Here is a 24988-nt window from a genome sequence, read left to right on the forward strand (position 1 = left end):
AGCTGTCGGCAGCCCAGAAGTCAGAGCTGCAGCACCTGGTCTCGCAGTTCTCGCATGTGTTCTCCTCCAACCCCGGGTGGACCCAGATCCTCCAACATGAGATCCACACACCACCCGGAGTGGTCGTCAGGCAACGGCCCTACCGAATCCCAGAGGCTCGTCGGAAGGCTATTGAGGAGGAAGTCCAACACATGCTGAAGTTAGAGGTGATTGAACCATCCAAAAGCCCTTGGTCCAGCCCGGTTGTCATGGTACCAAAACCGGATGGCACCCTCCGCTTCTGTAACGACTTCCGGCGCCTAAATGGAGTGTCTGAGTTTGACGGATACCCCATGCCTCGAGTGGATGAGCTCCTTGAACGTCTGGGAAGGGCCCGGTATATCTCCACCCTAGATCTGACCAAAGGGTATTGGCAGGTGCCCCTTTCCGAAACAGCCAAACCCAAGACCGCTTTCACTACCCCCAGTGGACACTGGCAATACAGGACCCTTCCCTGTGGCCTACACGGAGCTCCGGCCACCTTCCAACGGATGATGGACATCTTGTTGAGGCCTCACCAGTCCTATGCCGCAGCGTACCTGGATGATGTAGTTATCCACTCCGAGACTTGGGAAGACCACCTAAATCGGTTGCGGAGGGTGCTACTGGAGCTGCGCAGGGCTGGACTCACCGCCAACCCCCGAAAATGCCATCTGGGCCTGTCTGAGGCGAACTATCTGGGTTTCCAGGTGGGAAGAGGAGTCATCAGACCCCAGGAAAAGAAGGTTGAGGCAGTCCGCGCCGCCCCAAGACCCAGTACAAAGTCCCAGGTACGAGCCTTCTTGGGGTTGGCGGGTTATTATCGATGTTTTATACCTAACTTCTCCTCTTTAGCCTCCCCCCTGACAGACCTAACCAGGAAGGGTCAGCCAGAGAAAATCAACTGGACGCCCGAAGCCGAGGAGGCATTGAGAAAAATAAAGATGGCATTGACGGCAGAGCCGGTCCTAAGAGCGCCAGATTTTGGCTGTCCTTTCCTGCTGCAAACAGATGCCTCTGATACAGGACTGGGAGCCGTCCTGTCCCAGATTCAGGAAGATGAGGAGCATCCTGTCTTGTACCTCAGCCGGAAGCTGACCCCGGCCGAAAAAAACTACGCCGCTGTGGAGAAGGAAGCTCTGGCCATCAAGTGGGCAGTTCTGGAATTACGGTATTACCTCCTAGGTAGGCGATTCACTCTCTTTACAGACCACGCGCCCCTCCAGTGGATGGCCCGCGCCAAGGACACGAACGCCAGGGTGACACGGTGGTTCCTGGCACTCCAGGACTTCCACTTTGAAGTCCGGCACCGTTCTGGAGCAGCAAACTCTAATGCGGACGGCCTTTCTCGGATCTGGTCGGCCTTTGTAGGTCTGTCAGGGGTCACTCCCCACCAACCCCGTACATCACCCCTACTAACATCCTATTATTCCACCAGGCCAGGACAACGCTTAAGGGGGGGGGAGTGTGATGAGCGTCCCAAGCCACATCAGCGTTGCCCTGGAACCTACAAGGAACACCTGCTCACCACTCATCACGAGCTGAGTGGCCACACCTGCAGCTCGTCAGCTCCGCTGCATTTAAGCTGCAGGTTCAGAAGGAAGAAGGGGGCCCACTGGAGAAGACGTAAGGCTAACCCTCTTGTGTGCCATTCTCTCTCTAGAAAGCAGCGAGTGACCCGACGGAACGCCTGGAGCACTGCACCGACTCCCCCACAAGCGGATTCACCACGAGCACCAGGGCCTGCAAAACCTCGCAAGCTGGACCTCTGGATCTCCTAATTAACTCTACGGTTGTAAATAAACCTTGCCCTCCGGGGACTTCACTTGAGCTGTTGTGTAGTGTGTTCCTTCCACCCCGCCACAATGGGGAGGGAAAGGTGATTTTTGCTCCTGTTGTAAAACATTGGGGCCGATTGGATTGTTGACGTCACACTGAGGCGTCTTTAGTGTTTTAACTACGTCTCGCTGATGACCTTTTGAACCTGGAAGTCTGAGAATGTCTGTGAAGATCTTGCCAACTTTACCCATCTGTAAACGTTCTACTCAGTCCCCCCCCCTCATAACCCACAGGGAGGGGCTGACCTACAGTGGTCCGCTTTCTGCAGAGTCTAAACTATCTTCAGTAATTTACTAACTGGTGGTCTGTCTCTTTTTTCACATTGATCCACATGAAGTGTCCACTCATTCTCACAATAGTGATGTATTAATATTATTCAGAGTAATATAAAGTACTTTCTTATTGTTTGAGAAACATGCTCGTCCTTAAAAGAAGTGGTTAAAGAACGGGTTTTTGTGGTTTTTGTCCGGTTGCAGAAACAATAGAACATGTGTTAATGAATTGTAAACAGTATGAAGGACATAGGAAAAAGATGATGGAAGAGTTAGGAAAGATTGGAATAAAAGGACAGGAGTGAAGGAAATACTAGAGAGTGGGAAGAATGAACAATGTAGAGAAACTATTTTACATTTTTTTTTATTAAGAGCAGGTCTGGTGAAAAGAATATGAAATAAGGACATGATATAACAGAGAAATAAATCCGGAAGATGGCGGTAGTGCAACATAAAAGGATGCAAGCTGCCGATAAACACTAAAGGAGAGGCGTGGACCGGCAAATGGCAGGTGGCAGATGGCAGAGCGAAGTGACGTAGCAGGAAGAGTCAGGCGAGATGGACGTAGGTGGCGGGAAAGATAGAGAGTGGGAAACTGCGCGGAAAAAGAAACGTCCAAAGATCCAAAGTGACCAATCGGATGACAGTGAATATGCTGATAGAGGAGAAGCAACAGAGAGGAGGAGGGATGAATACAAGGTCATCGTTAAATGGACGCAAGAAGGGGCTTCTTTTGGTGAGTGGAATCCAATCCGGCCCACTAGATCCATACATAAGGAAATTGGAGAGATAAAGAGTGCTAGAGTGCAGAGAAATGGATCATTGCTGATAATGTACAGGGATGGAGGACAACAAGGGAGAGCAATTAGGATGAATACGATAAATAGCAAGAAAGTGCAATGTTCCATGGCTGGTGACAAAAAACAATGTATCCGAGGACGATGTTAAAACAAACGTAAGTAATGCAAAAATAACTGAGTTAAACGGATTAAATCGAACAAAAATGGGATTAAAAGTGACAGCCTTTCAGTTTTGATCACTTTGGGGGAGGGGAAACTACTGGAAACAATCTGTATTGGATACTTGTGTTATGAGGTGTTACGTTCTGCCTCCCCAGGAGGGGAGTGGGATCCACGCCACTGCTTGACGGCGTCCTGTGGCCAATAAACAGCGTGTGGTGTGGAAGGTGCAAGAAACAGACTGTGGCTTGAAGTTGGGGTTAACAGGCTTGTTTTTATTTATAGCGCTGTTAACGGGGGAAATGAGGAGAGCTGGCGGTACCAAAGCAACAAAAAGAACAAAATGCTTCCCACCCCCTTACCTGTCCTATCTCCCAACAAAACCACAACCTAACTGGCACACTACCAAGGCGCCCTAACAAAACTTACATTGGGTGGCCCAGCCAGGTGTAGCTAGTGTTGTTAGACAGGGGAGTAACACTACGTGCAGGTGTGTAAACTCCGGAGCAGGACTAAACTACTCCTCACCCCCCCCCCTGTAATAAAGATAATAAAGAAACCAAAGTACACGTATTAATGGTATACACACTTATATCAAATCACCAGAAATACAACTCTTATACCATCAACCAGCACTCACGTATACACAACCAGAGTGCCACCCACCCCGGTGAAACAAACACAGGGGTACATATACTGACAGAAGGGCATGATGGGATTGGAGATGAGTGAAAACAGCTGAACCGGGTAACGAGCGGGGGTGGAGTCAAGATGAATGGAGATCATGGATGATCAGTACCACCTGTATGCACACACACACAAAACAGAACACAGCCACCAACCGATACACAGAACAGGGGACGTAACAGAGGTCAGGCTGTACATCCCAGAAATACATAGATAATTTAAATGAGAAACCTAATGTTATCTGTATTCAAGAGACATGGTGAAAACCACAATGGGATTTGGGGATAAAAGGGTACTCTGTTGTTAGAAGAGATCGTGAATCTGGCAAAGGTGGAGGAGCAGCAACATTCACACAGAATGAGGTGAGTTATGAGATAATGCAGGTTAATACGGAACATGAATCCACTGTGGTGAAGGTGTGGACTGAAAGAGCTGCTGCTTGTGTTTTCTCCTCCCATCCTCTTCTGTTTCAATCGGTGCTTCACAAGTGTGGTGAGTTGCTGCTGACGATGTGGGCGTGGCAGGTGATTCTCCAGCCAATCCAGCGCGGCTCTCCTCTATGTCTAATGTTTGTTTGTGAGGGCTTGCGAGGAGGGTTGTTGGGATAGAGGTTGAGAGAGAAACTTTGTGATTTATTTGGTTTATGTTGTTTGTTAAAACTGTGTTTTATGTACTTACCCCAAGAGCGCTGTGGAGCAGGGCTAGGTAAGACACCCTGGGGTCTACATACACACGTAGGAAAAACCTGTTAGACCCACTAGGTGAGAAGCCAGTGGCTGTCACCCAGTGTGTTGTAGCAGTTTAAGTAAGTGGTGTGACAGGTTACATTGTGGTAGGTAGCTTTAGAGGAATAGGGAAGCTCAGGGTCCTTCTTTTTGTTTCTTTGCTTTGACAGAGCGCTGGCACCGCCCTACTCCACAGGCCTTGCTACCTGTTAGCCCTCCTATCCCCTGTCTACCATTTTGTGTGTATTTATATGGTATGTACTTGTCCTTTCTTTTCATTATTATTATTTTGTGGAAAATAAACCCACCCTTCTGTACTTTTTCGTAGCAGCGTGTGTTTATTATTGATTGTTATTGTGGTGCATAGGGTACAGGTTCCAGCATCCAACAGGCGTGGTCTTGGGCAGTTACGCCTCCACCTCCTCTTCTGAGCCGGGGTGGAGGCGTAACAGAGGTGATATAGATATAATTAACTTTTATAATCCATGTGGGGAGATAAGCAAAGGTATATTAGAGGAGGTAAGGGGAGACGTACAAAACAATGTAATATGGTGTGGGGATTTCAACTCCTAATACATTACATAATACATCATAATATACTGTATTATGGGGAAGCAAGAGCACAGATGCAAATGGTGTTGAGGTGGAAGAACTTTTAGATGATCACGGTTTGGTTTGTCTCAACAACGGGGAAGGAACACGATATAAAAGTAATCAAAATACAGAGGCAGCACTTGACCTAACACTTGTAAACAGTACTTTAGCAGGTGTAAGAACATACGACAATGGGCAGCGACCACTACCCCAGAGTGACTAAAGTTAAAGAAACAAGTGCAACAAGATGTGGGGGAATTAAAGAAGGTTATCAAGTGGATATAAATATTTAATGGTGAATTAGTTCATGAAATCATTCAGTCTGCTGAGGAGACAATCCCTAAAAGTGCAAGTACCAAACGTACCAAGAATGTTCCCTGGTGGAATAATGACTGTAGAAAAGCTATAAAAAACAGAAATAAGGCAAAAGGAAACCACTTGATTCCCAGGATGCGTTGATCCATTATAAGAGGGCACAGGCAATAGTAAGGAAAACAATAGGACCCCAAAAACGCACATTCTGGAGGCAATATTGTAGCAGCATTGGAAGAGAGGTCCAGCTGTCAGACTGTGGGGCATGATCAGGAGAATGGGGGGGTCAGAAGGAATTCTAAGTTACCAGTGATGAACGGTGGGGACAAAATGGCGGTCAGCAGTAAAGAAAAGGCTGAACTTCTTCACACACGTTTAGGAAGGTGCACAGCTCTGACAACCTAACCGATGAGGCCAGACACTGGAGGGATGAGGCATGTTTGGAGAATTCCAAAATACTAGAGAATAAAGAGGAACCAGACCCGATAGACCTGCCATTTAGGATGTTTGAACTGAGAAGAGCAGTTAGTAGGACTAGACAAACAACACCAGGGAAAGATGGTATATGCTATAAAATGTTAGAACAAATGGAAGAAAATGCTCTGGGCAACGTGTTAAGACTTTATAATAGAGTTTGGGGAAATGGCCAACTGCCATCAGTGTGGAAACAAGCTGTAATAGTTCTAAAACAATCCGTCGGACCCGAATGGCTACGGACCTGCTGCCCTGACCTCTCACTTATGTAAAATCATGGAACGGATGGTCACAGGAAGACTAACGTTCTTAATAGAGAGTAAAGGTCTTTTATCCCCACATCAGAGTGGGTTCCGTAGGGGTCGAAGTACTATGGATTCTGTCTTATGCTTAGAAGCAACATCAGGAAAGCACAGACTAACAAAGAAGTAGTAATAGCTGTCTTCTTGATGTGGAAAAAGCATATGATATGCTGTGGAAAGAAGGGTTACTAATTAAGTTGAATTCAATGGGAATAGGTGGCAGGGTATATAACTGGGTGAAGGACTTTTTACTTGATAGAGTAGATACAGAATATTCAAATATATATATATTGTGAATAATGGAACTCTGCAAGGTGTGATGGCCCAGCTGGCGAGCAGCGCCCCACATGGCTTGGGGTAGCCAGGCAACGGCCACCAAGAAGCGTGGTAGTAGATGGGCGGTACTACAGCAGGTGGCCCTAAGTGCACCTCCCAGGTGTTCTGAATCAGAACCTCAATCAAGAGCCTGTAAAAGGGAGGGTGAGACGACACTGTGGGGGGAAGAAAAGAAGCGGAACGACACTAATCCCTCTGCCCTTCTCACTCCAGGACGAGTCCAGTTGAGCTGCCCGATGCCTCCGGCGATCCCGGTGAACCAAAAGGTCAAAGATGGAAGAAATTTTGAATGCAATGCTGACCTCGCAAGCCAATCTACAGACAGCGGTAGTAGAGCTGTGTAGAGCAACAGGGAGACCGAAAGAGCGGAAGCCAAAAGAGGTGCTGACGAAACTCATGCCAGATGATGATGTCGAGACCTAAATTGCATTGTTTGAAAGGGCAGCAACAAGGGAGAAATGGCCAAGAACCGAATGGGCGAACAACCTCATGCCTTTCCTGACCGGCGAAGCTCAGAAAACCTGCCGGGACCTTTCAGCGGCAGAGGCTGAAAATTATGATAAGGTAAAGACGGCCATCCTAGCTCAATACGGACTTAGCCTCCCCGCTAAAGCACAGCAAGTACATGACTGGAGTTACGACCCTACCCTCCCTGTCCGGGCACAAGTGATGGGGCTAGTCCATCACACCAGGAGCTGGCTGGAAGAAGCAGAGGGGCCACCCATAGTGGAGAGAGTGGCAATTGACCGGTGTATACGAGGCCTACCAAATGACGCAAAGAGGTACGTCGCCCAGCAGGGGCCCCTTGGGCTGGACACATTACTGGCCTTATTGGAAAATCACAGAGTAATGGCTGGTCTGATGCAATCAGAAAATAACAAGCTAACCAATCCTAAAAACAAAGCAGAGAGAGAGATGATAGGCAAAGCTGTCAGTTCCCCGTCACCCCGACCGACGTTTGGAGGGACTGGGCCGGCTGTATAACGAACCCAGTGGCTTCCTCCAATCCCGCGATGTTTCTCTTGTGGCCGAGAGGGACATCTAGCCAGAGGGTGTCCGGATCGGGATGAGCCAATGCCGACAGCCGGGTCCACCGATCACAAAGGCCTCTCCTGCCACGACCTCACTACCTGCTGGGCACATGAGGGAGCCCCCGCCCCAAAGTTCCCAGTGAAGATTGCTGGGAAGGACACAGAGGCACTTTTAGACTACGGAAGTATGGTCTCCCTGGTCCGACCGGAATTTGCCCGTGCCACGGGGGGGGGAGAGATGGCGGTGTCCTGCATCCACGGGGACACGTGGGGATGACGACGGAGGTGAGGTGGTCTGCACCCACACCACAGCAACAGACCCGGAACGGGCAGCGGAGGTTGAGCCCCTGGAAGACGTGCAATCAGACGAGGTGTTCTCGCACTTTCCGGAAGCTGAAATGGAAGGTCACCGGCCAGGACAAGGTCAAGACCTCCGAGAACTGGTTGGCCGGAACGCAGATGTCTTCTCTGAGATCCCAGGTCGAACAACAGCCATCTCCCACGACATCAGAACAGAGCCGGGAAAGACCGTAAGACTACGACCATACAGAATCCCCGAGGCCAGACGGGAGGCCATCAGGGACGAGGTGAGGAAAATGCTTGACCTTGGGGTGGTGGAGGAGTCACACAGTGCCTGGTCCAGTCCTATAGTCCTGGTTGGAAAGCCGGACAGAAGCATTAGGTTCTGCAATGACTACAGAAAATTAAATGCAATTTCTCTGTTTGACACCTACCCTATGCCCCGGGTAGATGAGCTGGTCGAGAGACTAGGACCGGCCCGGTTCATCTCCACGCTAGACTTAACGAAAGGGTACTGGCAGGTACCGCTCACCCCCCAGGCCATGGAGAAGACTGCCTTCTCAACACCAGACGGCGCCTTCCACTATAAAGTGCTCCCATTTGGCCTTCATGGAGCTCCGGCAACGTTTCAGAGGCTAATGGATAAGATACTGCGGCCCCATCAGGAATACGCCGCGGCATACCTCGACGACATCGTCATCCATAGCACGTCATGGGAGAAGCATCTACAGCACCTAGCCGCAGTCCTCCAGGCCTTGCGAGAGGCGGGACTGACAGCCAACCCTGCAAAGTGCTCCCTCGCCTTGGAGGAGGCGAATTACCTTGGGTACACTGTCGGCCGAGGAAATAAGGTAAAGAAGGTGGAGGCCATAACAACCTGGCCCCAACCCCAGACAAAACGACAGGTGAGAACATTTCTAGGGCTAGTTGGGTATTACAGACAGTTCATCCCTAACTTTGCTTCGGTAGCCGCCCCCTTGCATGAACTGACAGGCAAAAACGCACCCAACGGGGTAAAGTGGACGGAGCAGGCCCAGTTGGCCTTCAATGCCTTGAAGACAGCCCTCTGTGGGGAAACCGTACTACACACCCCTGACTTTGGCAAGAGGTTTGTACTACAGACCGATGCATCAGAGGTAGGCCTAGGGGCAGTCCTGTCCCAAGTACATGATGGAAGTGAATACCCCATCACCTTTGTTAGCCGCAAACTACTTCCCCATGAGAAGAATTATGCAACTATTGAAAAGGAGTGCCTAGCAGTTAAATGGGCAATAGGTAAACTAAGGTACCACTTACTAGGCCGAGAGTTTACATTGGTCACAGACCACGCCCCCCTAAAGTGGATGGCCTTTAACAAAGACAAGAATGCCAGAATAACCCGTTGGTTTTTGCACCTACAGGACTTTAAGTTCACAGTGGAGCACAGAGCGGGTGGGCTACATGGGAATGCCGATGCCCTGTCAAGAAGGGACGACTGCCTGTGGACTGCCGCTCCCCACCGTAGTTCGGAGCGGAGGGGGGGGGTACGTGATGGCCCAGCTGGCTTGGGGTAGCCAGGCAACGGCCACCAAGAGGCGTGGTAGTGGATGGGCGGTACTACAGCAGGTGGCCCTAAGTGCACCTCCCAGGTGTTCTGAATCAGAACCTCAATCAAGAGCCTGTAAAAGGGAGGGTGAGACGACACTGTGGGGGGAAGAAAAGAAGCGGAACGACACTAATCCCTCTGCCCTTCTCACTCCAGGACGAGTCCAGCTGAGCTGCCCGATGCCTCCGGCGATCCCGGTGAACCCGGCGTTTTGAGTTTGTTTATGCCCCCTCCCCTCTTCCCCTCAGGTTATAATAAATAAAATTTCCGTTTGACTTCACTGCAATCCTGGGGTCTCGGCTGAACTCTTATTCCCACTGTTAGGAATTTAAGTAGAAGTGCACCCCTAGCGGTGAGAAGTATGTTACGTATAACAATGTTTAGAATAGAATTGTAGTTGTTGTGATGTTAGATAGTAGATATTACATTTGTATGTTAAATAAAGTGAATGTATTATAGACAATAACAATTTAAAGTCATATAAATCATATAAATACTCTACACATTAACATCCTGTCATGATGTAATGTTAAAACCTGGGGACGTAAGCTATAGGCCGTTCTTTATGGATTTCTCCTACTTTTCCCCAGAGAGGGTTTTTAGTAGGAGTTTTTCTCTCCTGTCAGGTATTAATTTAGCAATGTAAGACAGCCAAATGAGGCAATGTGTTGCACCAGATAAACTGTGATAAACCATTAAGTACTGTGATCCTATATGTTGTGTGGTAACTGAAGTGTACTAGTTATAAAATGAAGACAAACTATGTATATGATGTTATTTTCACTCTTTGAGGCATAAAGCCGAGATGTGTTTAAATAGAATGAATTGGACAGGGAGAGATGAGACAGAGAGGGGGATCCAGAGACACACGTGGCAGTTCACACCTTGATGTGAAAAGGCTGGACCAGGAAGGAGCCAATGACATTCAAATACACCCAGAAGACCACCCCCCCCCGGGAGCTTCAAATCAGCAAACCAAGGAACAAGAAGATTAGATTTATCCTGCAGCCGTCCTGAGGAGTCACTTTTGACTGGGCCGGGGAAATCTCTATTTCGCAAAATATATCACTATTCACATTGTTTTTTCACTTTGTAATTGTAGGCCTTACTCTTTGTTTAGTTATTAAATACTTTTTGATTTTTAAAACGCAAGCTAGTTGACTTTTGATTCACCGTATCCTGCCTGGACGAGAACAAAGGGAAGCTGGTCTCCCCTTCGGCCTTCAGAACCTAACAACTGCTGGGAACATAGAGAACCCAACCACACAAGCTTTGGGTGGGTAGGCCATGTAATGGCGGGAAAAGCAGGGTTGTGTCAACTACAGTATCGCCCTGCAGTCTCCATCTCCTCCATCTCTCCCTGGTTATTCCCATCTCCAAAGGTAGACTTTAGGATACAGCAAAAATTGAAGGATAAGTCGAAGCAAAAGCCAGCATGGCGCATAGTACAGAATTATTTTGATCAGCACTTCTCTGACGTTACGTTCATATTTACGGACGGATCGAAAGACCCCAAAACAGGATGTGCAGGAGCAGCAGTTTATATCCCGTGTGAGAGTGAGATCTGCATCAGGCAAAGAGTATTAGATCATGTGTCAGTTTATACCACAGAGCTATTAGCGATTCTATTGGCCCTGCAGTGGCTGGATAAGGGGAATTAACAACACCGTCATTGCATCTGACAGTTTCTCAGCACTTTCCAGCATAGAATCCAGTAGATCAGATATCAGGAATGATATAATCAATAAAATATCCTTCATAATGTATAGGATGGAAAGTAGAGGTCAAACCATGCAATTCATCTGGGTACCAGCCCATGTTGGTGTGGAGGGGAAGGAACACGTTGATATTCTGGCCAAACAAACACTCAGAATTAATCATTAATCAGTTTTTAAGAGAAACGAATTTAGTTAAACGGATCTAGTTTTTTTTTTTCCTGTACTTTAGTTCATCTCTTAGTGTTCTGCATAATCTCCTGCTCCACCCTCCAGTCCAGATGGTGGCGGTAATGCACCGAACCGCCAATAAGCACTAAAAGAAGAAGAAGAAGAAGAAGAAGAAGCGCAACAGCGCGTAAGCAGAAAGTTACCGGAGCTTCACTTTAACATCTCAAAGTGTTCAGATCCTGTGAGTATGTCCGTGATACACAATGTGTGCTTTAGTGTGTGTTTGTTTATGTGTGTGTTTGTGTGTTAACGGGCCGTGAAACGTTTCAAGGTTCATTTAAACCGTTTATACGACAAACCCGGAAATACAGAAACACGGAAACCAGGTTTCTGCAGTTTGTTCGTTTTAAAACGGAATTGGAAAAACACGTTCTATCTTTCCTTTAATCTTTTCTTAAACGCATTTCTTCGTAAGTGGCTGTGACGTCACTGTATAACCGTCAGTAGAGAACATCTGCTCTAAATGGCCCTTTCTCAATAACTAAGACGGCGAGAACGGACCTGCGTTCCCGCGAGAACAGACTCGGGAGACGGACTCGCGCTTTCGGGAGATCGGTCGTTTCCGCAATCGGAACAGCAGCTGACTTGATGACGTCACCACGTCAGTTGGTCTCGCTAATACGTTTTATGTTAAGTATTTTACTATTATCAAGCTTTTGTTTTATTTTTATTTAAAATGAGAAACTATATATATATATATTATATTGATCATTAAATATATATATATATATATAATAAGTCATAAAATAATTAGGCAAAGTATGTCAATTGATCAGATCAGAGTTGTTGTACAGTCCAACATCTTTTTAAAGCAGATGAAGAGGAGCAGCTGTAGTTTGTGGTGCTGCTGAACTTTACTGGATTACAATGACAGGTGTCAATCTAATATTTATTCATATTAGATGGAAGAAACAAACGTTACTTAGTTGAACGTTTAAATTAGGGCTGTTGTATTACATCACACTGCATTAGCTTTATTTTGTATGGTTTGATAAAGGAGGACGTTGGGCACAGTAACAACAATTAAACAGTACATATTTTACTGGATAGTAACACATTCCACACACAGCTACCGTTTGTCTCCTTGTTACTCAAACATCAAGAGGCTGATCATCAGTGTGGTGTCATCGTACAGTTAAATGCACAAACATCACTATTAATTAAAATGGTGATGTACCTGAACCTCTTCTGTGTCGCTACATTAATAGTGATTAACCTCATAGTATTGTATGTATATGATGTAGTGATCAATGAGGCTACATACCGTTAGATAGATGACATGATCATTAGTGATTAACAAAGTATTTAATATCTATGATGCAGTAATCAATGGAAGCTACAGTTAGATGACATCATTAGTGATTAACAAAGTATTTAATATCTATGATGCAGTAATCAATGGAAGCTACAGTTAGATAGATGACATCATTAGTGATTAACATAGTATTTAATATCTATGATGCAGTAATCAATGGAAGCTACAGTTAGATAGGTGACATCATTAGTGATTACATAGTATTTAATATCTATGATGCAGTGATCAATGGAAGCTACAGTTAGATAGGTGACATCATTAGTGATTACATAGTATTTAGTATCTATGATGCAGTAATCAATGGAAGCTACAGTTAGATAGGTGACATCATTAGTGATTACATAGTATTAAATATCTATGATGCAGTAATCAATGGAAGCTACAGTTAGATAGGTGACATCATTAGTGATTACATAGTATTTAATATCTATGATGCAGTGATCAATGGAAGCTACAGTTAGATAGGTGACATCATTAGTGATTACATAGTATTTAATATCTATGATGCAGTAATCAATGGAAGCTACAGTTAGATAGGTGACATCATTAGTGATTACATAGTATTTAATATCTATGATGCAGTGGTCATAGAGGAAAAAAGTAGCAGCTTATAGTCCGGAATTTCCGTAAATGTTGTAAATCTGACACTTTGTCGCTACGTCACCGTGACAACGTCAAATTGGTTTATTGTACTTTTTACTCTGATTTGAACGTCTTTTAGGCTCTTTGCTGACGTCGTTTTAAGTAATGATGTAAACATGTTTTTATGACAGCCTGAACACACTTGTGCCTCTTTACCTTTTTTTACGCCTCCCTGCGTTCACTTGTCGTCTCATTTTTAAAGTCACAATGACTTCTGGGTAATTCCTTTGGGCCGATTCAGTCATCCAAAGCTGACTTAAGGAAATGATTCATAAAGGACTCAAACACTGTGACAGGTGTGAGTCTGTGAGTCAGTTTGCTAAATGGTGGATGGAATGAACTTGTTTCTCTTTTCTAGTCTTCTGACCCTTCAAAGCGCTTTAAGGCTTCATGTCATCATTCACACACTGATGAATGACAGCAGCTACCACACAGAGACACCTGTCCATCAGTGACCAACATTCACACAGGACTCACAGCCACAGCAGCAATGTGGGTGAAGTGTCCTGCTCAAGGACACATGGACACAGGTCAACAGGACCTGGGATCCAAGCCACAGTCGCCTGAGGGAGCAGGTTGGGATTGTGTGACAGAGGCCGACAGCATCTGCTGCTGTGACGTGAATGTGAGGTGAATGAGCTCTGTGTGTTTGTCCTGATGAAGATGAATAATGTGTGAGATCTCCCAGCAGGTTGTAATGAAGGTGTGAAGGTGTGGACTCTGCTATGAATCAGGCTGAGGACCCAGAGGACAGTGTCCCTCCCTCTGAGGCCCCTCTGTGGGGGGGACATGACAGACAGACCAAAGCTCAGAGGTGAGAGGACCATCTCCAACTGTCCTCCACTCGTCTCCATGTCCCAACGTCTTTGACTCACTGACTCTGGTTCTACATGTGTGACCAGGATTTACCAGGGACCAGAACCAGGACCTGGACCCAGCTGTGTGTCCATGAAGAGTAACCAGTCCATGGAGCCTCCTCTAGTCTTCAAAGATGCCCGTCCCTCTGCTGATGCAAGGTGAGGGTCTCAGGCTGATGGTGAGGTGTTTCTACCAGACTCTCTGGTGGAGGTTCTGGGTTTCTTGCTCCAGGGCCCTTCAGCAGAGTCCAGTGAGGGAGGGAGAGCTCCATGGAGGACTTGGTGAGACCTGATGGGACTAAACCAAACTGACTGGTGAAGAACACAGTGAGCTGTTGATCCTCAGTGGGACCAGCAGGACCAGTAGACCTAGACCACTACAGGCATGTGGTCCACATCCAGACCTCACGTCATGGACCTTTACCTTGTTTTGGTCTCTGTGAGGACGGACACCATGTGAGATGATGCTTCATGATTCGATGATGATGTGATGATGTAATCTCAGTGTTTCTTTCAGTTCACATCAGCAGAGAAGAAAGTCTCCTGAACCCAGATGTGTGTCCATGAAGAGTCATCATTCTAAAGGTCATTTCATTAACTTCAAAGATGGAGGCCGTTCTTATGACCCACAGTAAGTTCTTAAACAGATGAAGAAGTGTTCAGATTGTCGTTAATGAATCACAGAAATGTTCATTCATTCTTTAAATTGTTGTTTCCTTGACGATCCATCATGATTTCTTATCTTCATCTAATTGGTCCTTATGTGTTAAAGGGTGAATCATTAACTGTAAACATCCTCAGATGAACACTGTCACTCAACTAATAAACTGTCCGTCATCAGTCTTCAGCATCTGGTTTCCATGGTGATCAATCATGACAGAAGCCAATATCTTTACCTAATGTTGTCTTGGTGTTGATGGTCCAAACACCATGTGAGCTGATGGTTCATGTTCCTCCACAGAGAGGACCAGGAGAGCTCAGAGGTTCCCACAGAGTCTGCCCAGCAGCATCAAACCCAGCTGGACTCCATCTTCATGGTGTGTACATGAACAACTACTTAAACATCTCTCAGTTCACCATCATCTCCATGCTGCACTTTGTAGACCAGTGGATTGTCCATCTGTCCAACATGGACCTGATGGTGGCTTCCATGGTTCTAGTTGGTGTCCTTCATAGAATGTTCTGTTCCAGCTGCTGGAGGAGAACATCCTCACCTTTGTGAAGAACGAGCTGAAGAAGATCCAGAAGGTTTTGAGTTCAGATTACCCAGAATGCTTAGAGAAGCAGGATGAGGAGGTGCTGGATGAAGAGCAGAGGAGGAGCAGAGAGGCATTTGTGAAGATCTCAGTGCACTTCCTGAGGAGAATGAAGCAGGAGGATCTGGCTGAGCGTCTGCAGAGCAGTAAGAGGGTTTCTCTAAAGACTTGCTGATGTTGTGGATTCATTTATTCTTAAATTCAACTATTTTCTACGTATTCTCTAACTTACTGACTTGATCTATCTGACTGGTGATGAGGACCCACACACCCTCACAGACCAAGAACCTTCAGTAACACACATACACTCACCGGCCACTTTATTAGGTACACCTGTCCAACTGCTCGTTAACACTTAATTTCTAAGCAGCCAATCACATGGCGGCAACTCAGTGCATTTAGGCATGTAGACATTGTCAAGACAATCTCCTGCAGTTCAAACCGAGCATCAGTATGGGGAAGAAAGGTGATTTGAGTGACTTTGAACGTGGCATGATTGTTGGTGCCAGAAGGGCTGGTCTGAGTATTTCAGAAACTGCTAATCTACTGGGATTTTCACGCACAACCATCTCTAGGGTTTACAGAGAATGGTCCGAAAAAGAAAAAACATCCAGTGAGCGGCAGTTCTGTGGGCGGAAATGCCTTGTTGATGCCAGAGGTCAGAGGAGAATGGCCAGACTGGTTCGAGCTGATAGAAGGGCAACAGTGACTCAAATAACCACCCGTTACAACCAAGGTGGGCATAAGAGCATCTCTGAACGCACAGTACGTCCAACTTTGAGGCAGATGGGCTACAGCAGCAGAAGACCACACCGGGTGCCACTCCTTTCAGCTAAGAACAGGAAACTGAGGCTACAATTTGCACAAGCTCATCGAAATTGGACAATAGAAGATTGGAAAAACGTTGCCTGGTCTGATGAGTCTCGATTTCTGCTGCGACATTCGGATGGTAGGGTCAGAATTTGGCGTCTACAACATGAAAGCATGGATCCATCCTGCCTTGTATCAACGGTTCAGGCTGGTGGTGGTGGTGTCATGGTGTGGGGAATATTTTCTTGGCACTCTTTGGGCCCCTTGGTACCAATTGAGCATCGTTGCAACGCCACAGCCTACCTGAGTATTGTTGCTGACCATGTCCATCCCTTTATGACCACAATGTACCCAACTTCTGATGGCTACTTTCAGCAGGATAATGCGCCATGTCATAAAGCTGGAATCATCTCAGACTGGTTTCTTGAATATGACAATGAGTTCGCTGTACTCAAATGGCCTCCACAATCACCAGATCTCAATCCAATAGAGCATCTTTGGGATGTGGTGGAACGGGAGATTCGCATCATGGATGTGCAGCCGACAAATCTGCGGCAACTGTGTGATGCCATCATGTCAATATGGACCAAACTCCCTGAGGAATGCTTCCAGCACCTTGTTGAATCTATGCCACGAAGAATTGAGGCAGTTCTGAAGGCAAAAGGGGGTCCAACCCGTTACTAGCATGGGGTACCTAATAAAGTGGCCGGTGAGTGTAGAACCCACTGGAGATCTGAATTCTTCAAGTCAGAGATTTATTGGAGCTACAAATAAACCGAGCTCTTTCCAGAAAGACACCAACGAGGTGATGATACAACACATAGTTCATACATCTTTTGACCATTGATTGAGTGAAGCTCTCCCCTCAATCTAACTACGTAACTCTCCTCCTGTTGTCGTCCTACTATTCTTCCTCTTGTCCTTCACTAGACCTTCTATCTGCTTGTTGATGCTGGACTAACTGGCTCAGTCTGGTCAGCTGACCCTCCTGTTCTCCTCCTAGTGTCTACATACACTATATATTAATCTAGTTGTATCCATACTTACCCAATTTCTCTAAAACTGATTATAACATGAATATATGTTGGATAATAAGACACATTTTCCCTCAACACGATGAATGAGACCTTCACTAATGTCTCAAGAGATGGACAGAATATATTCATGGAGTCATTCTCTGAGGAAAAAACATGTTGAAATCTATTCTGTGACTCATTGATCTTCTCTGTTGTCTTCATTCAGGACTTCCTGCTCCAGTTTGTCAGCGTGAACTCAAATCCAACCTGAAGAAGAAGTTCCAGTCTGTGTTTGAGGGCATCGCTAAAGCAGGAAACCCAACCCTTCTGAATGAGATCTACACAGAGCTCTACATCACAGAGGGAGGGACTGCAGAGGTCAATGAAGAACATGAGGTCAGACAGATTGAAGCAGCATCCAGGAGACCAGCCAGACCAGAAACAACCATTAGACAAGGAGACCTCCTCAAAGCCTCAGCTGGAGGAGAAGAACCAATCAGAACAGTGATGACTAAGGGAGTGGCTGGCATTGGGAAAACAGTCTTAACACAGAAGTTCACTCTGGACTGGGCTGAAGACAAAGACCATCAGGACATACAGTTCACATTTCCATTCACCTTCAGAGAGCTGAATGTGCTGAGAGAGAAGAAGTTCAGCTTGGTGGGACTTGTTCATCACTTCTTCAGTGAAACCAGAGCAGCAGGAATCTGCAGGTTTGAAGAGTTCCAGGTTGTGTTCATCTTTGACGGTCTGGATGAGTGTCGACTTCCTCTGGACTTCCACAACAATGAGATCCTGACTGATGTCACAGAGACCTCCTCAGTGGATGTGCTCCTCACAAACCTCATCAGGGGGAAGCTGCTTCCCTCTGCTCGCCTCTGGATAACCACACGACCTGCAGCAGCCAATCAGATCCCTCCTGAGTGTGTTGGCATGGTGACAGAGGTCAGAGGGTTCACTGACCCCCAGAAGGAGGAGTACTTCAGGAAGAGGTTCAGAGATGAGGAGCAGGCCAGCATGATCATCTCTCACATCAAGACCTCACAAAGCCTCCACATCATGTGTCACATCCCAGTCTTCTGCTGGATCACTGCTGGAGTTCTGGAGGACGTGTTGAAGACCAGAGAGAGAAGAGATCTGCCCAAGACCCTGACTGAGATGTACATCCACTTCCTGGTGGTTCAGTCCAAAGTGAAGAAGGTCAAGTACGATGGAGGAGCTGAGACGGATCCACACTGGAGTCCAGAGAGCAGGAAGATGATCGAGTCTCTGGGAAAACTGGCCTTTGATCAGCTGCAGAAAGGTCACCTGATCTTCTATGAATCCGACCTGACAGAGTGTGGCATCGATATCAGAGCAGCCTCAGTGTGCTCAGGAGTGTTCACTCAGATCTTCAGAGAGGAGAGAGGACTGTACCAGGACAAGGTGTTCTGCTTCGTCCATCTGAGTGTTCAGGAGTTTCTGGCTGCTCTTCATGTCCATCTGACCTTCTTCAGCTCTGGTGTCAATCTGCTGTCAGGAGAACCTGGACCAATGCGTCTCTACCAGAGAGCTGTGGACCAGGCCTTACAGAGTCCTAATGGACACCTGGACTTGTTCCTCCGCTTCCTCCTGGGTCTTTCTCTGGAGACCAATCAGAGTCTCCTACGAGGTCTGCTGACACAGACAGGAAGTACCTCACAGACCAATCAGAAGACAGTCCAGTACATCAAGGAGAAGATCAGTGAGAATGTGTCTCCAGAGAAAAGCATCAATCTGTTCCACTGTCTGAATGAACTGAATGATGGTTCTCTAGTGGAGGAGATCCAACGGTTCCTTAGTTCAGGACGTCTCTCCACAGATAAACTGTCTCCTGCTCAGTGGTCAGCTCTGGTCTTCATCTTACTGTCATCACAAGAAGATCTAGAGGTGTTTGACCTGAAGAAATACTCTGCTTCAGAGGAGGCTCTTCTGAGGCTGCTGCCAGTGGTCAAAGCCTCCAACAAAGTTCTGTAAGTAAAGAGTTAGATTCATTCATCATGACTTCATGTCAACATCATGGTTGTTTATTTCTGATTCAGAACATGAAAAACATGAAATCAGAAGATAAAGATTTATTTTTGTATCTTTCTTTAAAACGAGTCAGATGGAGGATAGAGAAGCTTAACTTTGTATTTTCAGCTCTATTTAACAACATTAGATCTTCCTTCCTCATCCTGATACTGATACTACAGTACTTCCTGTTAACAAGAGAGCAAATTAACTGATGTTTTCCTCTTGTTTTGAAGTAGAAAAAGAACAGTTTTAAAAACATTCACTGAACAAATGTTCTTTGATCATCATGATTTTATTTTAGTTCAAACTCATCACTAAAGAGAGTTTAATTTTAACACAAATGTTATTTTTCTTGTTGGTTGTTGTCTCTTCAGACTCAGTGGCTGTAACCTCTCAGAGAGAAGCTGTGAAGTTCTGTCCTCAGTCCTCAGCTCCCAGTCCTCTAGTCTGAGAGAACTGGATCTGAGTAACAACCACCTGCAGGATTCAGGAGTGAAGCTGCTGTGTGATGGACTGAAGAGTCCACACTGTGACCTGGAGACTCTCAGGTCAGGATTCAATGTCCACTTGGTCTTTATTTACATCAATTGTACATGTTTTACTTTATATGATTCTTGTATGGTTTAAATAAAATATTTATTTCCAAATATTTCCATAAACATTTGTTGGAATTTGTTTTCACTAAAATGTTAGAAATCGAAATTTTGGAAATATATTTATCAGTTTATAAGATTCTTTATGTACAGTTTAAAGTAGAAAAAGAACAAATGGAAAAACATTCACTGAACAAATGTTCTTTGATCATCATGATTTCATTTTAGTTCAATCTCATCACTAAAGAGAATTTAATCTTAACACAAATGTTATTTTTCTTGTTGGTTGTTGTCTCTTCAGACTCAGTGGCTGTAACCTCTCAGAGAGAAGCTGTGAAGTTCTGTCCTCAGTCCTCAGCTCCCAGTCCTCTAGTCTGAGAGAACTGGATCTGAGTAACAACCACCTGCAGGATTCAGGAGTGAAGCTGCTGTGTGATGGACTGAAGAGTCCACACTGTGACCTGGAGACTCTCAGGTCAAGATTCAATGTCTTTATTTACTTCATATGATGCTTGTATGATTTAAATAAAATATTGATTTTCCAAATATTTCTATAAACATCTGTTAGACTAAAATGTTAGAAATAGAAATGTTGGTAAAATATATTTATCAGTTATAAGATTGTTGATGTACAGTTTAATGGGCTTTTTGTGTGTTTTGTTCTGTCTGTAAACCAGTAAGTAATAATGGTCACATGATCCCTCACTAGCCGACAGTATCTCCGTCCTGCAGTGACCTTCCAGCCCTCACAGCTCGATCAGGTCATGTGACATGTGTGTTGTTTTGTGTGTCTGCAGCCTGTCAGGCTGTCTGATCACAGAGAAAGGCTGTGCTTCTCTGGTCTCAGCTCTGAGCTCCAACCCCTCCCACCTGAGAGAGCTGGACCTGAGCTACAACCATCCAACAGACTCAGGAGTGAAGCTGCTGTCTGATGGACTGGAGGATCCTCACTGGAGACTGGAGACTCTCAGGTATGAAGAGGCTGCAGCCACAGACCATCAGTCTGGTAGAGGAGGGAGAGCTGGAGACCTTTTCTCTGTCCCACTGTCAGTCTGGTCATGTGACCCTGAGACACGAAGCTGACCTCAAACTACCAGAGACTCATCAAACTGTTTCCCACATCAGACCATCAACACAGACAGAAGTAGTGAGGAGGAGTAGTCAGGAGGACTGTTCCCAAAACAGGGAGGAAGGTGACGAAAGGCTTGTGTCTCTGGAGCCTTGTCTTGTTGTTATCAGAGAGGACAGAGGTGTCTCCTGACACGGTGAAGGCATCATGGTGGGTTGATATGAGTCAACGTCGTCACCTGGATGTTTAGAAGCTGATCATCTGCCTCCAGTGTGTGTTGTCCTTTAGTCACACGTTATTACTAAATGACACAGTTAAAGAAACAATATGTTCAAACCGTCTTGATGGATCATCACAGCAGGAATGTTTGGTGTTTTAAAGGAGCTCAGCTTCAGGTTTTGGTGCTTTGCACTGAGAGCCAGATCCCTGGATGATAAGTTGGACTTGTTGAAACTACAGGTGACAGTCTGCCACAGACACTCAGTGAGGAACCAACAGCTGATTGTGGACATCGGGGGTATTGCACAAAAGCACAATAAAGAAAGAATTTGACTGTTTTATGTGTTGGTTTTATTGCTGTATCTGTGTTGATGTGGTAAATGTGCTGGTTTTACTGTCAAGTGTCTTTGAGTAGCAACATGTAAAGCACTATATGTGTAGTGGCTAAACCGTTTCCTTTTGGCCTTTCCTATGGCTCCTATTTCCTCGTCCTGTTGTTTTCTACCACATGTGGAAATCCTCTGATGTGACACATTCTTCTGAGGCCATGAAGGTCATGAAGATGTGAGCTAAGGACTTCAGTGACAAACACACACTTCTAAAATGTTAATACAAATACATCAGAACACAACGGAATAACTGTTAAACCCAGATCAGCTGATTTAACCCATGAGCTGCAGGATTCATCTTAGCCTGGCTCTTAGCCTGGTCTGGAGCAGGTTAGCTTCAAAGAATAAATCGCCATGGTTACTTGGCCCGGTTTAATTCAACCTCCTTTGGTGCAACCAAATCAAGCTAAATTCCTCCAGAATAACCTGGATATCCGACTTAATCCCTTATCCGGGTTTGGTGCAACAGCCCCCTGGGGGGTCAGAGCCCAAAGAGGTTTGTTTAGGACTGGACCAAAGTTCTAGGGGGACTCAGGCAGTGCTCTGTGGCTGCAGACCCACCTGAGCTGTAACATCTTCACCTGCAGACTACAGGTGATAGAAACTGAACCACCTGTGAAACCACAGTGAAGAAGGTCAAAGGTCAATCATAATTAATTGTTGGGAGGCTTCTAAGGACGCTTCGTTCTTCTTCTTTGGTTTGTCCACAGTACTTTGTGTTCGTAGTACTTCGTCCTCATAGTACTTCATGCTGGTAGTACTTTAGGCCTGTAGTACTTTGTGCTGGTAGTACTTCATGCTGGCAGTACTTTGTGCTCACAGTACTTCATGCTGGCAGTACTTTGTGCTCACAGTACTTTATGTCGGTAGTACTTCATGCTGGTAGTACTTTAGGCCTGTAGTAGGTTTCTAACACGTTAACATGCACTAATCCTAACAGATGATGAATGAGTGAACATGATGAGCTGTGGTCATGGGCCAATCAGAAGAAGAAGAGGTGGTCCATGTGGACATGAAGGACCAAGCTGTGTGTATGAGAGTGATGTCATGTCCATGTCTCCATGCTGCTCTGACCCCCCTCCTCCTTTCAGGGTGGAGCCTGCTGGAGTCCGATGGATGACACCAGGTCTGAAGAAGTGTAAGTGAGCTTTGAGTTGGATTCATCACACTGTGACATCACTCATTCACCTCTGGGATGTCACTAGATGAACACATGATTAATAACTGCAGCTGTATTGTGTCTTGTTCTCTCATCAGATTCCTGTGAACTCACAATCGACACAAACACAGTAAACAGAGAACTCAAACTGTCTGACAACAACAGGAAGGTGACATGTGTGAAGAAGGAGGAGGTTCAGTCATATCCTGATCATCCAGACAGATTTGACTTCTATCCTCAGCAGCTGTGTAGAACTGGTCTGACTGGTCGCTGTTACTGGGAGGTCGAGTTCAGAGGAAGTGTTTATGTATCAGTGAGTTACAGAGGAATCAAGAGGAAAGGAGGCAGTAGAGACTGTTTGTTTGGACACAATGATCAGTCCTGGAGTCTGAGATGCTCTAATGAAGGTTACTATGTCTGTCACAATGAGACACAAACACCCATCATCTCCTCCTCCTCCTCCTCCTCCTCCTCTGGTAGAGTAGCAGTGTATGTGGACTGTCCTGCTGGCTCTCTGTCCTTCTACAGAGTCTCATCTGACTCACTGATCCACCTCCACACCTTCAGCACCACATTTACTGAACCTCTTTATCCTGGGTTTGGGTCCTGGTCCGGTTCTGGTTCCTCAGTGTCTTTGTGTCCTCTGTAGGACGGAGAGTCTCCTCCTGGTGGAGAACCTTCCTCTCTGCTCACCACCTAGTTCAGTCTGTACAGCTGATGGAGATCCATGTGGGTGCAGGTGAGGGGTACCTGAGCTGGTCTGGACTCTGGGGGTCCACAGCTCTCTGGGACTTGTGCTGTTGCAGATGAACGTGTGAAAGAGCTCAGCGAGGTGTGTTTTAATGTCTCTGTGGATGAATCAATAATCATCATTTAGATGTTGGCTCCTAATTACAGTTTAATCTTAATCTTTATGTGTCACAATGTTCAAGAAGACATTTTATACGACTAATGTATCTGTTTGATAAATTGTACTCAAATTTTAACTTCAAATATTTCAATGTGTCACATTAAAGATCATTTCACATTATCTGCTTTGTTCCTTTTTAAAGCTTCAGCAAACCTCTGAAAAAAAGCTTTAATGACAGAGATTAGTTACTTCAATTCATTTTATTTTGTATAGCCCAAAATCGCAAATTACAAATTTGCCTCAGAGGGCTTTACAGTCTGTACACATGCAACATCCTCTGTCCCGAAAACCTCACATCGGCACAGGAAAAACTCCCCTCCATGGGGAAAAAAGGGAAGAAACCTTAGGGAGAACGTCAGAGGAGGGATCCCTCTCCCGGGATGGACAGACTGCAATGGATGTCATGTGTACAGAATCAACAATGTAAAAGATGTACAATACATTCAATTCCTCTAAAGAAAATGATACAAGTAATTGCAAGTAGCAGAACAGGTGTACGGCAGGACCACTGCAGGGACAACCTCCATCAGATAGAACCACCATCCACAGAGGCTTCTGTGGGGAGGGAGAGCAGAAAGATGTTGGTTTTTGATGACAGTAATATGAATCATATTTAAAGTAATGATGAAGGCAGCAGCAGGTGTCAGCAGAGCCAGGAGTCAGAACCGGGGTCCGCACAAAACTATGATCCACGGAGACCTGCGAGGCGAGAAAGCACAAAAAACTCCCGGAAAGAAGCTTAATTAGTGATGTACATTATTAAAACATGGATGATTGTGGGAGTGAGAGAGTGAGAGTGTGAGAGTGAAAGAGGGGCTCGGTGTGTCCTAAGAAGTCCCCCGGCAGTCAAAGCCTAGAGCAGCTTAACTAAGGGCTGGTCCAGGCTAACCTGAGCCAGCCCTAACTATAAGCAATATCAAAGAGGAACGTTTTAAGCTTTATCTTAAATGAACTGAAGCTGGAAGTGGAAGCTGGTTCCACAAAAGAGGAGCTTGATAACTGAAGGCTCTGGCCCCCATCCTACTTTTTAAAACTCTAGGAACCACAAGTAGTCCAGCATCTACGGAGCGTAGATGCCTTGTAGGGTAATACGGTGTAACAAGCTCTTTAAGATAAGACGGTGCCTCACCAGCAAGTGCCTTGTAGGTGAGGAGAAGTACCTTAAATTCTATTCTTGATTTAACAGGAAGCCAGTGGAGAGAAGTTAATACAGGAGTTATATGATCCTATTTCTTAGTTCTTGTTAATACACGTGCTGCAGCATTCTGAATCAGTTGGAGAGGTTTAAGCGATTTACAAGAGCAGCCTGATAACAAAGAATTACAGTAATCCAGTCTAG

General features: G+C 45.8%; 1 protein-coding gene across 1 annotated transcript in view; it reads left to right on the forward strand.

Moving 5' to 3' along the window:
- Positions 1–23824, forward strand: part of LOC134104130 (NLR family CARD domain-containing protein 3-like) — a 189417-nt gene extending 165593 nt beyond the window's left edge. Inside the window, exons 2-12 of the mRNA XM_062557454.1 lie at positions 11394–11561; positions 14026–14151; positions 14240–14353; positions 14712–14825; positions 15156–15231; positions 15386–15596; positions 17503–19267; positions 19685–19858; positions 20205–20378; positions 22672–22718; positions 22838–23824. Coding sequence (XP_062413438.1) covers positions 14063–14151; positions 14240–14353; positions 14712–14825; positions 15156–15231; positions 15386–15596; positions 17503–19267; positions 19685–19858; positions 20205–20378; positions 22672–22718; positions 22838–23388 — 3315 coding nt within the window. The 5' untranslated portion in view covers positions 11394–11561; positions 14026–14062 and the 3' untranslated portion in view covers positions 23389–23824. The remainder of the gene's footprint in view (positions 1–11393; positions 11562–14025; positions 14152–14239; positions 14354–14711; positions 14826–15155; positions 15232–15385; positions 15597–17502; positions 19268–19684; positions 19859–20204; positions 20379–22671; positions 22719–22837) is intronic.
- The last annotated feature ends 1164 nt before the right edge of the window (positions 23825–24988 follow it).

This window comes from Pungitius pungitius, chromosome 14 (assembly GCF_949316345.1).
Source record: "Pungitius pungitius chromosome 14, fPunPun2.1, whole genome shotgun sequence".
Taxonomy (NCBI): Eukaryota; Metazoa; Chordata; class Actinopteri; order Perciformes; family Gasterosteidae; genus Pungitius; species Pungitius pungitius.